Raw genomic sequence first — 16808 nt, forward strand, 5'->3', positions numbered from 1 at the left:
CACTGACCCCCCCTATACTTACCCCCCTATACTGACCCCCCACACTGACCCCCCACACTGACCCCCCTACACTGACCCCCCATACACTGACACCTACACTGACAATCCTACACTGACCCCCCCATACACTGAAACCTACACTGACATCTATACTGACCCCCTTACACTGACCCCCCCTACACTGACACCCCCATACACTGACACCTACACTGACACCCCCCCTACACTGACCCACCTCTCCCCTCTCCCATGTCCACTTCCCCCTGGGCCCACGGGGGCAGGCAGCACATCACTTACCTTGTTCTTTGTCCAAACACTGGCGACTTGAGGAGACGATTCAGAGCAGAGGGGAGAGACATCGTGTCGGCGGCCGGCCCGGACAGCAGGGGGAGACTCCGAAAGCAGTGCTGCACATGCACCGAGCATCTTCACCCATGACCAGCCTCGACACCTTCAGTGGTCCGCACACCGCTCGTCCTGCACAAAGCGGCAGTCACGGAGCCAAGAGGAGGAATGCGGGCGGGCCGCTGGACGCTACGTATGATCCTGCAGATGGCGGGCGTGGAATGCGCCCCCTAAATGTTGCGCCTGGTGCCAGTGGCCCCCTCAGCACCCCCCACTGCTTGGGCATGCATGGAAGTGGTGTCATCACGGCTTAGCCATTCAAACAGCTGTAGCCCGTACACCTGGAAGGAATACCAGGTAAAGATGAAAGCCCAGTCAGCGGAGAAAGCGCGCTGCTAAAGGGCTTCATTTTATAGTTAAGTCTTTCATAATGTTCTAGTATGTAGTGCATACTAACATATTGGGCCTTTAGCTTGCAGGGGGACTGGATTTTTTGTTTTTACTTCACTACCACTTTAAAGTGATGCTTTCAGGTGCAGTTGTACATTTATGCAATTTCTTAAAGCATAAATCCACTTTTGTTGATAAAAAAAACATTCCCCTCTGGGTGATCTATGTACATTACAAGGATTTTAACAAACTGTTCCAGATTCCTACCTTTTGTTATTCTGAAGAAATCGTTGCTTGTTCCTCTGTGCTGAGTGGGTCAAATGGGAGGGGTTTCAAACTTATCTATCAGCTGTGGCAGCTGCAGGGCTCTAATGAGGAAAGCTGCTGGGCCTGAATCCCTTTAGACATGTTCCTATTGGGATTATCTCATCAAAAATAACATTTTTGTTGCAGGGGATGCCAGAAATCTGACTTGCACCTTAGGCAAACTTCTGAGAAAACTGGTGAGCCAATCACACAAGCAGGAAATTATGTTTCCGGGTGTGGTCAGTACCTATTCTGTGTACAGAACACCACCGGGTAGCCATATTGTATTGCATTTTCAGAAAACTACAACAGCTGCAGATTGAAAAGGAAAGGTCATTTTTAATAACATTCAATTACAATATGATTTGTGTCACAATTGTACACGCTATATTGTTTTTTCTTTATTTGCTTTTTTTTCTCTCCAGGAAAGTGGCGTTACCCTTTAAGGTGGTAAAGTAGATATCCAAATAAGCTGTTCCTCCAGCAAAAAAATTCAAACAAATTGTAAATTGTATTAACCTCCCTGGTGGTATGATTATGTCAGGAATTATGTACCAAAAGTGGTACAATTTTTTGCATGGAAATTTGGCGTTATGTATTGTAGGCCTACAATTCTTAGTAAACACTAACCTAAACCTGACCAAAACAAGACTCTAGTAGACATCCCAGATGTGGTAAATTTGAAACACAAACACATGAATTATAATCTAATCAATAATATAATTTTATTCAATAATGCAATGAAAAATAATGAAATTTGTCAAACAAAGAAATTCAATACACATCCTGAGTGTGAAACAGTTTGAAGCATGGAACTAGACAAAGTCCGACGTTGCAATCAGGACAATAGTACCTTGTTTCCTTTCAGACTTTTTTTCCATTGCCATCCTTCTTGAAACAGCAAACGATGCACATCCTGGTAGGCGCTAACTTTCTTGCGGTTGGCGGTACGAAGTCTACAAAATGACGGCCTGTCAGGCGTTCTGGATTGCCAACGTCAACAGCGCGTCGTCCGGGTCTGTTAGCAGATACTGATGGCGTCGGGTGGTTGACAAAAATCTGCTGAGCCACCTTCCAGATAAAGTCAGAATGAACAAGAGGTATGTTAGTGTTTGCTTTATAAAGGATATAGGCGTTCCAAAGGCATTGTTCAGGGAGATGCCTGAAAATCTTTTTGTAATACTTTTTCTGTTGCTTCCGCATCGCCGGGGAAAAAGGCATTGCCTGATCAGCTCAGTCGACACCTCCCATTGTGTGATTATAGTCGATCACGACTTGCGGCTTCAGCACATCTGTTCCGTGTTTTGTGCGGACCATGACAGTGGAGGTGCTGTGCAGGGTGCTCATGAGACACACGTCCTTTTTGTCTCGCCACCGCATTGCCATCATTTTACCCTTTTGAAAGGCAACCATCTCTCCTTTTTTTAGCTTTTTCCTGCTAAACATTGATGGCATGTCACGCCGGTTTAGCCTAACAGTACCATACCCATCAGTTTTGTTTAGGAGCAAAACCTCATAAAGTTCCGGAGAGGTGTAAAAATTGTCTGTTGTCACGCAATATCCCTGGTTCAGCAATGGGTCCAGCAGTGAAAGGACAGAGGATGTGTCCATCCCATAGCCGCTGTACCTGGGATTGAACTTGGTACCTTTCCCGGTATAAATTATAGCATTCCAGATATATCCGGTGGATGATTCACAGCATATAAAATTTTATGCCAAACCGCGCTCTTTTGGATGCAATAAACTGTATCCAGCTCAGGCGTCCCTTGTAGGCCATCAGACTTTCATCCACACTGACATCCCTTTCTGGCACATAGGTCTGCTGGAAGTTGGTGACAATCATTTGGCACACCTCCCAGATTTTTTTGAGTTTGGGCGCAGGATGCGTGGCCTCATCAAACTCTTCGTTGTTGGCGAAGTGTAAAATTCTTCATGATCAGTGAAAAACGATATTCGGACATCACTGTGCCAAAAAATGGAGTGGCCAGCATCTTATTGGTCCATTTCTGGAGCAGTTTCCCCACCACCCCCTGAAGGATGATGAGTCCCAGAAACTGCCAGATGTCCTCTTTACTGACCGGTTCCCATTTTCTGGATCGGGAAAATCTGGCATGCAGCGTAGCGGATTGCTGCTCATGGTAGCGGTTGGTTTCTGTGACGATTTTTAGAATTACCTCCTCAGTAAGAAATAATTTCAGGTACGCCAGAGGGTTGTCACTCTCCACATCAACCTTCATCCCAGGAGATCCAGTGAATCGGAATCTCTGGGGCGCTGCCTGGTCCGCATCGCTGTTTAGAGGGCACCAAATGCACACATCGCTTTGGTCAGGTGTGGGATCATCGGCGTTGTCACTTTCTGGATCAGTGTCGGTGTCAGAGTCAGATGACAAATCTCCCCACGACTCACTGTCGCTCTGTTCTGCGAGCAGCTCTGTGTCGCTGCCTCTGTCACTGTCGCAGTTGCTCAGCTGATCCAAAAGCGCATATGTAGGACAGCGCTTTTTTGATGCCATTTTCAAATGGTTTTATTTGTCACAAATGACAATGGCAAGGGGCACTGAAAGGGCACTGTGTCTGATACTAAGGTGATACAGTGTAATCCTCTCAGATTACACGGTATCACCTCCTTTTTATGTGTTTGTGTTGGTGCAACTTTTGAATTTCCCTCCCAGTTCCGCTCCCATGCAGCATTGCTGCTGCAGGGAACGGAACCAGGAAGTCATCAGACTGACGGACGAGCGGCGGGGATCTCTGCGGCGATCACAGCAATGGGAGATCATCGCTGGGTCGCCAGGAGAAGGTAAGGAACCCAGCTGCAGGCTCTGCACATCTACCCCGAGCGTGACTCTGGGATACCGATCCTAGCATTAGAAAAACACCCCGAGTCACGCTCGGGGATACCGCTAAGGGGCTTAACCACTTGCCGACCGCCCGCCGCCTTTTTACTGCGGCAGGGTGGCTCGGCTGCGTCCAGTCACACTACTACTTGACTGGAGTGCATGTGTGTTTAGATACAGTGGGAGACGGGCCGTGGGAGGAGCGGCGGCAATTGCCGCTGCTCTCCCGTGATCATACAGGAAACCAAGAGAAGACCAGCCTGCTTTGTTTACATAATCTTCTCTCAGACAGCCAGGGAGAGATCAGCAGTTTCAGCTAAGCTGAAACTGCGATCTGTCTGTGCCTGTCACAGAACCCCCCCACACACACACAGTTAGTAAGCATACAGGCATACATTAACCCCTTTGATCACCCCCAGTATTAACCCCTTCCCTGCCAGTGTCATTTATATAGATAGTAACAGTGCATATTTTTTAGCAATTACTAATAAAAATAAATAAATAAAAAGTCCAAAAATCTATCCCGTAGTTTGTAAGCGCTATAACTTTTGCGCAAACCAATCAAAATACACTTTTTGAGATTTTTTTTACCAAAAATATGTAGCAGAATACAAATTGGCCTAAACTGATAAAAAAATTAAATTTTTAAAAAAATTTTATTGGGAATGTTTTATAGCAGAAAGTATAAAATATGGCGTTTTTTTCAAAATTGTTGCTCTTTTTTTGTTTATAGCGCAAAATCTAAAAAATCCAGAGGTGATCAAATACCTCCAAAAGAAAGGGACATTAATTGTATTTTGGTACAGCGTTGCAGGACCTCGCAATTTCCTGTTAAAGCGCAGTTCCGGCCACAGAATCTTTTTTTTTTTTTAAATACCCCCCAAACAGTGACCCACGACCTTTATATATCAGCTAATCCTGTTTTATACAGTTAAATAAGAGTTTGGCAATCATAAAATCTTACTTTATATAATCTGTGCAGAGCGCTGCCATCTTTGTCCGGGTTAGCCGAGTCCGCAGTGGGGAAATGTCTGCCCTGCTTCCTGCTTCTAGAGGGAAGAGGCCGGTGAATCCAGCGCGAAATCTCGCGCATGCCCAGTACTATGCGATCAGGATAGTATGTGTTTCCATAGGGACGGCAGCGTGGAGGAAGTTGCCGCCCTTATAAAGCCATTCTCCGCCTCCTGGAAGATCAATAAGCTTTTTAAACCTCTTTAAATATGGCGCCATCTGCCCTGGGCTCCGCCTAACATCGTGTCATTTCCTGTTTGGAAATAACGCAATGAGAGTAGCGGCCGGCCGCCTACGTCATTGCCCATTGCATCCTGGGAGCGACGAGTAAGAGCTCCCAGGACGCATTGCGGGACAGGAAGTGACGGCGCGGGCCGCGGCCGAGGAAGGAGGAAGTGGAAGTGAGTATATTATCTTCTGAAATAAGGTAAGTTAAAAAATAAAAAAGCCGGGAATATCCAATTCTTATACAGGGGACAATAAGGAAGGGGATGCCATAAAATCGAAAGTAAAGATTTTGTGGCCGGAACTCCGCGTTAAAGTAATGCAGTGCCGAATCGCAAAAAATGGCCTGGTCATTAAGGGGGTAAAACCTTCCGGTCCAGAAGTGGTTAAGAAAGCTTGTTATCATTCGTTTTGCATCCTCATTCATGTATTGTTTATGTAGTAAGGTAGGGGAGAGTACCGAGGTGTGCCTCATTAGGCAAAAGACAGTATATAGCAATGGAGTTCATAGCCCCTGTTTACTAGTAACTAGATACAATAGAGTTGCTTTACTAAAGGCAAATTGGTTGTTCACTTTACATGGCAGGTTGCTGTTTTCAAGGGAATTTGCCCCAGAGCTTAGTAAATCTAGCGGGGTTTTGTTTTGCAAGGAATACCCAATCACTCAGAAGAAAAATACATTTTTGCATGTTAAACTGAAAGTGCCAGGCAATATGTCATTAGATGCTGCTCTTGAGTTCAGGTTAGACTGAGCCATGCTCTTATTCACATTTTAGTAAAAGAGTCACCTCAGGCATTGACAGTTTGACAGTACTCCCTCAGTTCAATGTGCAGCTGCAATGACAGGAAGGCAATGGCTAGAGGATAGAGCTAGCATTTTTATAGCTTCAGCCAATAAAATATATAACTAATATAAAACCTTTAATCTCCCCAAGGATATATTTATGCAGCTTTACATTTGTACTTAAGCGTATTCGATTGAAAATACCTTGTAAAAGAAATTATTTTCTGTGAATCACGCAATAATAGTGTTGTAGGGCATACTGACACAATAATAAATATAATCACATAAATATATCTCATAATATCATACGTGCATATATGACAGTGCAAAATAAGGTGCATAAGAAAGTCCATATATATCCACTGGTGCAAAATCAATATATAAAGTGCTTGATAGATGTCTCCATCCACTAATGGTGCTTTTCCACTGCATGGAACTAAACGGTTCGGCTCGCTTTTGCGCTTTTCCACTGCATGGTACCACATGGTACGGTGTTGGAACTGTTCGGTACGGTACGGTTCGGTGGCGCTTTTCCACTATATGGAACCGGACGGTACAGCTCGCTTAAACAGTACCACCTCAGTTGTGGTTCCAAGAGGGCCGTCCCGGTACCATATCCCACAGTCCTTTGCATGCAGCCTTGACTGTTTGTCACTACTAGCCACTGATTGGTCAGAGAATCATTGTTATCCCACCCACTTTACTTTAGTGGAAAAGAAAACCGTACCAAACCGTTCCAACACTGTACCATGCGGTACCATGCAGTGGAAAACCAAACAGAGCCAAACAGGGCCGAGTGGAGCCGAGCCGGTACTTGCAGTGGAAAAGTGCCATAAGTGCTCGTGACACCACCACCAATAGCCACAAGATGGCCTCCCACCTTAAGTATGAGTAAAGAAAGCAATGTTTCCTTAGTAGAGGTGGGTCCGGTAAACAGGAAGCCAAGTGGACAGTGAGAAATTTTTGGTATAGCTGCTATCTTTCACCTTATTTTTATCAGTTGCGCTGATTTTACCAATTTGCACATACTGACACAATGCATTACTCATTTTTACTTTCTAAGTACATACTTGTATCACATAATCACCTGATCATTCAGCAATTTTAATGCCTTTCATCAACTGTAACTTTAGAAACTCTTTAGTATCAAGTTGCAGAGTTGGAAACTGTCCTCAAGACACTGCAATTATATAACAAAATACTCTTTGGGCATTATTACTGGCACTACACTATATTACCAAAAGTATTGGGACACCTTCTTTTACACACACATAAACTTTAATGGCATCCCAGTCTTAGTCCGTAGGGTTCAATGTTGAATTGGACCACCCTTTGCAGATATAACAGCTTCAACTCTTCTGGGAAGGCTGACCATCTATCTGGATCTATGGGAATCTTTGACCATTCTTCCAGAAGCGCATTCGTGAGGTCAGGCACTGGTGTGGACGAGAAGGCTTAGCTCGCAGTCTCCGCTCTAATTCATCCCAGGTGTTCTGTCGGGTTGAGGACAGGACTCTGTGCAGGCCAGTCAAGTTCATCCACCCCAAACTCGCTCATCCATGTCTTTATGGACTTTGTTTGCGCGCTGGTGCGCAGTCATGTTGGAACAGGAAGGGGCCATCCCCAAACTGATCCCACAAAGTTGAGAGCATGAAATTGTCCAAAATGTCTTGGTATGCTGACGCCTTAAGAGTTCCCTTCACTGGAACTAAGGGGCCAAGCCCAAACCCTGAAAAACAAACCCACATCATAACCCCCTTCCACCAAATGATTTGGGCCAGTGCACAAAGCAAAGGTCTGTTTCTGATCTTTGCTGACAGTATTAGGACAGGAGATTTACCAGGGGATTGGAGGAAGGCTAACGTGATTCCGATATTCAAAAAGGGCCAGAGGCATATACCGGGAAATAATAGGCCTGTCAGTTTGACATCAATAGTATGTAAACTTCTGGAGGGGATGATAAGGGACTATATTGTAGAGTATGCTAAGGACAACAACATCATCAGCAATAATCAGCACGGGTTTACAAATAGGCGTTCTTGTCAAACCAATCTCTTAACATTCTACGAGGAGGTGAGCTGTGAGCTAGATAGGGGCAGACCAGTAGATGTGGTGTACTTGGATTTCGCTAAGGCGTTTGATACAGTTCCCCACAAGCGCTTCATTTATAAAATAAGGTCTGCAGGTATCGACAACAGGGTTTGCTCTTGGATACGGAACTGGCTAAAAGGGCGTGTCCAAAGGGTGGTAATAAACAGCGCATACTCAGACTGGTCTGAGGTAGTAAGCGGGGTGCCCCAGGGCTCAGTCCTGGGAGCAACCTTGTTCAATTTATTCATAAACAGCATTGAGGACGGGATCAGTAGTTCATTATCAGTTTTTGCAGATGACACAAAATTGGCCAGGGCAATAACTGCACAGCATGAAGCAGATATCCTACAGAATGACCTGGACAAAATAACGGAGTGGGCAACGATATGGCAAATGAGGTTTAATGTGGAGAAGTGTAAGGTTTTGCACTTGGGGACTAAAAACATAAAAACACAATACACGTTAGGAGGGGAACCCTTGGGGGAATCAAAAATGGAGAAGGATCTGGGAGTCTTGGTTGATGATAGATTAGGCAACAGCATGCAATGTCAAGCGGCAGCTGCCAAAGCCAGCAGAATATTAGCATGCATAAAGAAAGGGATGTATTCCAGAGATAAGACTATAATCCTTCCACTTTATAAAAACTCTGGTCTGACCGCATCTGGAGTATTCTGTCCAGTTCTGGTCGCCAGTCCTCAGGAGGGATGTGTTGGAGCTGGAGAGAGTCCAGAGAAGGGCAACTAAACTGATTAGGGGATTGGAGGACCTTAACTATGAAGAGCGGCTGCAATCGCTCGATTTATTTTCCCTGGAGAAGAGACGCCTGAGGGGGGACATGATAGCAATTTATAAATTTCTCAATGGGGATCTCAGCTTAGAAAAAAAGCTGTTAATTCGAAGGTATTGCATGAGGACAAGAGGGCATACCATGCGATTAGAGGAGAAGCGTTTTAACCTCAGGCAACGAGGGGGGTTCTTTACTGTTAGGGCTACAAGATTGTGGAATTCTCTACCACAAGAGGTGGTTTCTGCAGGTAGTATGATGGCTTTCAAAAGACTCTTAGACTTACATCTCAAGGGTCAGGACATTAAGGGCTATGTGAGATGATTACAGCCACACACACCCACACAGGTTGAACTGGATGGACTATTGTCTTTATTCAACCTCACCTACTATGTAACTATGAGATTTTTAGGGTTATGTGCGTCCCCCCTCACGCGGCGCCTGGGCGCGGTGCACCCCATGCACCCGCCCAGGATCAGCCCTGTTAAACCCTACGGACTAAGACTGGGACATCATTAAATTTCATGTGCGTGTAAAGGCAGGCGTCCCAATACTTTTGGTAATATAGCGTATTTGAACTCTAGGAAAAGATACCATTAAAGTTAAAACAAGAAAGTTACGAAAAGCAAGTAAACTTGCTCCAACAATCATAGCATACATGGATGGCAGGAAGCTGTAATAAAGGCACAACAGTTTTGTCTTTCTGCCTCCTATATCTGAGTAAAAAGCATGAGTATTGTGACCTTAGGAAAGAAATACTTCCTGCAGCATCTTATGGGATTATTTTTTGCAGCTTTAGCCTTGTCTTTTAGGCTTGGTTCACACTATTGTGATGCGGGATACCTGCGCAATTCCATTGTGGGTTCCCGCATCGCATGTCCCTGGCAGGCGGTTCACACTGCCCTATGTGAATCTCTGCGGTTATCAATACAAAATTAAGACTCCCCCAGATCAGTTCACAGATCGCAGTGCGAACTTTCAAATGGTTCACGAAATCAGATTGCATGGGTGTGAACACCCAATGCGATCCGATTCCAGTGCGGACCAAAAAAAGGGCCTTGCACCATTTTTGTCTGAATGCAATGCGAATTTAGCCATACAATCTGTATGGCTGAATTTGCATCGCACAGACATCACATGTGATCTACACAGCAATGCGGTGCAAATCACATGCGATGTCTGATAACGCAATAGTGTGAACCCAGCCTTATATGTACAATCTTGGAATTACCTTGAAGCTAGTTGTTATTGAAGCAAATTTGTTATCTGCAGTTTCTGGGTTGCCAATAAGATAATCCCAACTAGTAAACAGCTTCCAGCTGAAGGTAAAATTGTCATCATCTCCATCAACCGCGCTTTCATTCATATTTTTTGCCATTCTGTGCACAAGTGAAGAAAAAAATGCATTAGATATGTAATCAAAAGGCTACAGAGACTATGGAAAAGTGGGTTCAAACGTATGCATAAGGTGATGTTTATCGGGAGGTACAAGCACCATGCTACAAAAACAGGGGGTGTGATCTGGATCAACCATCTGAGTAGTGTGCCTCCATCCCGAAAATTTGATACAAACAGAAAAAATTTTTGCCCAGGGACTTTGAATGAGGCTACACACTCACACAAGATATTGAGGTATACCATATAGTTCAAATGTTCAATTTGACAAACATAGGATTAGTAAGTACATACAGTACAAACATATTGGACTGATCAGTAATATCAATTACATCAAGTACAAGTGTAGTATAAAATATAAGATAACAGCATGGACCTGCATTGTATGCATATATAAACATGTATGAAGATGATAGATTGTAGCAACCTTGTACTGTACTGACGCGTTTTGCGAAAATATGCTTTGCTTCCTCAGGAGTGGGTTTCTATCATGTATCTACAAAGTAAAATAGTATTATGAATGATATACATATGTATGTATGAGATATTAGGTAAAAAACGTAGCAGTCATAAAGACTCCATACTCACTGAGTCAGTCTCAACATGAAAGCATTGAAAACGCTGGTTGTCTGACCCCGCAGCCGTGGGGGGGGGGGGGGGGGGCTCCAGTAGGTGCAGGGATCACAAGGAGAGCAGGATGGATGGTGCCAAAATGTGTATCCGTATACCTACAGTATATTTGGGTTAAAAAACCAACCCAAAAAGCCAATCAGTGATTTATGTACAAGATTGGTGTATATATATATATATGTGTGTGTGTGTAAAAAATTATATAAAATTATATTTGGACATAGGTGATCCTGATTAGGGATGATCGAACGGTTCGGGTTCGAACGCCCAAAAAATGCCCAAAAAAACGCCAGCTGCAAAAACGCCCAGGTGTGTTTTTGCAGCAGGCGTTTTTTTGGGCATTTTTGTTGGGATCTTTGGAGGCAGGCAAAACATCTGAACTTCTGTATAAGGGTATATATACACACACACTTATATGTATTTATACACATACACACATATAGGTGTGATAGGAGCAGAGACATATGCCTGTTAAATATTTAATTAGCGCAAGCATAGTGTTCTGCTACTTTCACACCTATATATGTGTATGTGTATATATACATACATGTGTGTGTGTATATATACCCATACACAGAAGTTCTGATGTTATGCCTGCCTCCAAAGACGCCCAAAAAATGTCCAAAAAAACGCCAGCTACAAAAACGCCCAGGTGTGTTTTTGCAGCAAGCCTTTTTTTTGGGCATTTTTTGGGGTCTTTGGATGCAGACAAAACATCTGAGCTTCTGTATAGGGGTATATATACACACACACTTAAATGTATTTATACACATACACACATATAGGTGTGATAGGAGCGGAGACATATGCCTGTTAATTATTTCATTAGCGCAAGCATAGTGTTCTGCTACTTTCACACCTATATATGTGTATGTGTATATATACATACATGTGTGTGTGTATATATACCCATACACAGAAGCTCTGATGTTATGCCTGCCTCCAAAGACGCCCAAAAAATGCCCAAAAAAAGCCAGCTACAAAAACGTCCAGGTGTGTTTTTGCAGCAGGTGTTTTTTTTGGGCATCCCTAAATCCTGATGGCATAAAAGAATATATAAAGGTGTATGTAGGTTGAGGGAACACTTACATCCACAACCATGTGCTGTTTAATGGAAAAAAGGACTTGTGGAACAAAAAATATAAAATATATAAAAAAAAAAACTACAAAGTAAAAAAGTGAAGAGAGTTGAAAAATAAGTTACCAGAGAGTGTGAAACCGTGGTATCCTGCTTGATCCAAGGGATCCCCGAGCCAGCATCTAGAGTATCCCAACACCATGTAAGCTGCCACGAAAGTGCGGGGAAGGCCGCAGTGTGAGGGCACACTCAGGGTGACCCCCGGGTATGGAGACACCCGGCGGTCTCCTCGCTCAGGCAGCGGGATGGGATAGTCACCGCACTGGCGTGCAGCGTCCGCATTATATGCGGAAGCAACATACCAAGTGCGGGAAAACATGGCGCCAATGCGCATCAAGGCCCCGCCCCCCGTGGGCCGGTATGGCAGAGCATGGCGACGGGAGAGGCGGGGCATGGGCGCATTGCGACTCCCGGGGACAGAGAACCAGCCGTGACAAGGCAAAGCCAAAGGCTATTCGTAAAAGATAAAAAAAATGAATAGGTGTTGTCAGCACTGTTGTGTAGCATATATGGGTACAATAATTTGTCAACCAACAGGATAATAGTGTATGGGATGGTGGTGCAGATCACTGGGGGGGACACAGGTGTCTTCCACCTAAATATATATATAAAAACAGGGGGTGTGATCCTTGATGCGCATTGGCGCCATGTTTTTCAGCGCTTGGTATGTTGCATACAATGTTGCATACAATGCGGAAGCTGCACGCCAGTGCGGTGACTATCCCATCCCGCTGCCTGAGCGCCTGAGCGAGGAGAAAGCGAGGAGAAAGCCATACCCGACCTCATGCTGCGGCCTTCCCCGCACTTTCGTGGCAGCTTACATGGCGTTGGTGGATACTCTAGATGTCGGCTCGGGATCCCTTGGATCAAGCAGGAACTTATTTGGTAACTTATTTTTCAACTCTCTTCACTTTTTTACTTTGTAGGTTTTTTTTTTTATATATTTTATATTTTTTGTTCCACAAGTCCTTTTTCCCCCTTAATAAACAGCACATGGTTGTGGATATAAGTGTTCCCTCAACCTACATACATCTTTATATATTCTTTTATGCCATCAGGATCACCTATGCCCAAATATAATTTTATATAATTTTTTACACATATATATATATATATATATATATATATATATATATACCAATCTTGTACATATATCACTGATTGGCTTTTTGGGTTGGTTTTTTAACCCAAATATAGGTATACAGATACACATTTTGGCACCATCCATCCTGCTCTCCCTGTGATCATCGCGCCTTCTGGAGTAAGCTTAGCATAAACCAAGTACAGTATACAGATACCACTGTTTTGTTAGGTTCTCTTTAATATGCAGAAAATAATGCATCAGTAGGCGTTAACTTCATGATGTCAATCGCTTCATCTTTTTCTACTAATCTGCATTGTGATTAGAAGATGAATATGTATTGCCATGACTGTAACATTATCATTCCTGAGGATTGCATAATGACTGATGAAGAGTTTAGAATCTTTACTCAATGCAATTAATTAAAGTAAATAATGTTATAGGGCTTTTATTTTTTTAATCTTGCCATTTTGAAATTATGCTGGCCATACACGTATAGATTTTCGGCCGGAAATTTTCGTTTCAAGAAAATTCGTTTGATTTTCTAATCGTTAGTGGGGTTAAATCGATGTCCTTTTTCGACTGCAGCGACGGGAAAATTCGTAGGGGCAGAAGGGAAAACTTTTCTCGATCAACGAATTTTCGGGCAGTGTATGTGGTAATCGTTCAGAAATTACATTCATTTTAAAATTATATGTTAAAAGCAAAAGACAATTTTCGAACGACATTCGTCTATTCAAAGAATGTTCAAAGAATGTTCAAAGAATATTCCCGTCCAAAAATCTATACGTGTATGGCTAGCATTAAACTTGCTGGGACTTATTATGTACATTACCAAAGAATTAAACACAGATATATGATAAACTACAGTGAATTAAGCAGTAATACTTACGTTCTTATCAAAACTGTTAAGCTGTATCCAAACACACCAACGCCACATAAAAAATAGGCCAAGGGAAGTCTAAATTGTAGAGGTCCAATAGTTCTTTCACTGTTATAGTAACCATAGAAAAGGGGTGAGTACTTTAAAACTCCCTGTAAAATGAAAACACCTAGTAAATACTACATGTAAAATACCAATACATTGTATCTGTGTTAATTTTGGCATTAAATTTTGATTTAGTTTTAATCATAGTCTTTTGACTAAAATACAATTTTAGTTTTAGTTGTATTTTAGTCATCTTAATTAGTGTTGAGCGAACACGGACTGTATTATTCGTGTTCGTACCGAATAATTGGATTTTTGTTACCCGAACACGAACACGGACACTTTACTGTATATTCGGGTAAAAATCCGTGTTCGGTCGTTTTATTTCCGGGTTTTGCATGCTTTGGCGCTCTTTTCATGGCGGGCTTTCAACAGCCAATCAACAATCGTTTAACTGGTGTGCCTTAAGCCATCCCAGCCATGCCTGCAAATGTCTCAGTAGCTGTGATTGGCCGTCTGAAGCATGTGACCAAGTCTTTATAAGTTCGAGGCAGCCGCAGCGGCGTCATTATGCTGCTTAGATCAGGGACAGAGCACACATCAACGTGCTGGCTGCTGATTAGGGAAAGATAGGCAGGAAAAAACCATTTGTGTCCGGATAGAATTGAGGGACAGGTCGGAGTGTTTAGGCAGGGCGAGTTGTAGGCATTTTAGGGATAGAGTCTGCTGAATTATAGGGTCAGTGTGTTCTACAAACTACAATCGATATTGCTGTGTGGGGTGGGGTCTGCACTTAGTTCTCCTGATCTACGATCTCTTCTCAATCCTGTTAGGGACAGAGTCTGCTGAATTTTAGGGAAAGTGTGTTCTACAAACTACAATCGATATTGCTGTGTGGTGTGGGATAGGAGATAGGCAGGTGTCAGTGATCCACATCCATTTTTCTGTGTGTGGGCTGCAGTGAACACAATCTTTTTGGGGTGCAGTGAACACAATCCTTTTGGAGTGCAGTGAACAAAATCTTTGTGGGGTGCAGTGAACAAAACCTTTGTGGGGGTACAGTGAACACAATCTTTGTGGGGTGCAGTGAAGAAAATCCTTGTGGGGTGCAGTGAAGACAATCCTTGTGGGGTGCAGTGAACAAAATCTTTGGGGGGTACAGTGAACACAATCTTTGTGGGGTGCAGAGAAGACAATCCTTGTGGGGTGCAGTGAACAAAATCTTTGGGGGGGTACAGTGAACACAATCTTTGTGGGGTGCAGTGAACAAAACCTTTGTGGGGTGCAGTGAACACAATCTTTGTGGGGTGCAGTGAAGACAATCCTTGTGGGGTGCAGTGAAGACAATCCTTGTGGGGTGCAGTGAAGACAATCCTTGTGGGGTGCAGTGAACAAAATCTTTGGGGGGTACAGTGAACACAATCTTTGTGGGGTGCAGTGAACAAAACCTTTGTGGGGTACAGTGAACACAATCTTTGTGGGGTGCAGTGAACAAAACCTTTGTGGGGTACAGTGAACACAATCTTTGTGGGGTGCAGTGAAGACAATCCTTTTGGAGTGCAGTGAACACAATCTTTGTGGGGTACAGTGAACACAATCTTTGTGGGGTGCAGTGAACAAAACCTTTGTGGGGTACAGTGAACACAATCTTTGTGGGGTGCAGTGAACACAATCTTTGTGGGGTGCAGTGAACAAAACCTTTGTGGGGTGCAGTGAACACAACCTTTGTGGGGTACAGTGAACACAATCTTTGTGGGGTGCAGTGAACAAAACCTTTGTGGGGTACAGTGAACACAATCTTTGTGGGGTACAGTGAACACAATCTTTGTGGGGTACAGTGAACAAAACCTTTGTGGGGTACAGTGAACACAATCTTTGTGGGGTGCAGTGAACAAAATCTTTGTGGGGTACAGTGAACACAATCTTTGTGGGGTTCAGTGAAGACAATCCTTGTGGGGTGCAGTGAAGACAATCCTTGTGGGGTGCAGTGAACAAAATCTTTGGGGGGTACAGTGAACACAATCTTTGTGGGGTGCAGTGAACAAAACCTTTGTGGGGTACAGTGAACACAATCTTTGTGGGGTGCAGTGAACAAAACCTTTGTGGGGTACAGTGAACACAATCTTTGTGGGGTGCAGTGAAGACAATCCTTTTGGAGTGCAGTGAACACAATCTTTGTGGGGTACAGTGAACACAATCTTTGTGGGGTGCAGTGAACAAAACCTTTGTGGGGTACAGTGAACACAATCTTTGTGGGGTGCAGTGAACACAATCTTTGTGGGGTGCAGTGAACAAAACCTTTGTGGGGTGCAGTGAACACAACCTTTGTGGGGTACAGTGAACACAATCTTTGTGGGGTGCAGTGAACAAAACCTTTGTGGGGTACAGTGAACACAATCTTTGTGGGGTACAGTGAACACAATCTTTGTGGGGTGCAGTGAACAAAACCTTTGTGGGGTACAGTGAACACAATCTTTGTGGGGTGCAGTGAACAAAACCTTTGTGGGGTACAGTGAACACAATCTTTGTGGGGTGCAGTGAAGACAATCCTTTTGGAGTGCAGTGAACAAAACCTTTGTGGGGTACAGTGAACACAATCTTTGTGGGGTGCAGTGAACAAAATCTTTGTGGGGTACAGTGAACACAATCTTTGTTGGGTGCAGTGAAGACAATCCCTGTGGGGTGCAGTGAAGACAATCCTTGTGGGGTGCAGTGAAGACAATCCTTGTGGGGTGCAGTGAACAAAATCTTTGGGGGGTACAGTGAACACAATCTTTGTGGGGTGCAGTGAACACAATCTTTGTGGGGTGCAGTGAACACAATCTTTGTGGGGTGCAGTGAAGACAATCCTTTTGGAGTGCAG

General features: G+C 43.8%; 1 protein-coding gene across 1 annotated transcript in view; it reads right to left on the reverse strand.

Moving 5' to 3' along the window:
- LOC309544384 (transmembrane channel-like protein 2-B) overlaps positions 1–16808 on the reverse strand; it is a gene marked incomplete at both ends in the record, with an annotated part of 202500 nt that overhangs the window by 105864 nt on the left and 79828 nt on the right. Inside the window, 2 exons of the mRNA XM_082243297.1 lie at positions 10005–10152; positions 13910–14052. Of these exons, the coding sequence (XP_082099423.1) occupies positions 10005–10152; positions 13910–14052 (291 nt within the window). The remainder of the gene's footprint in view (positions 1–10004; positions 10153–13909; positions 14053–16808) is intronic.

Source organism: Pelophylax lessonae (genome assembly GCF_965119305.1).
Source record: "Pelophylax lessonae genome assembly, chromosome: 1".
NCBI lineage: Eukaryota > Metazoa > Chordata > Amphibia > Anura > Ranidae > Pelophylax > Pelophylax lessonae.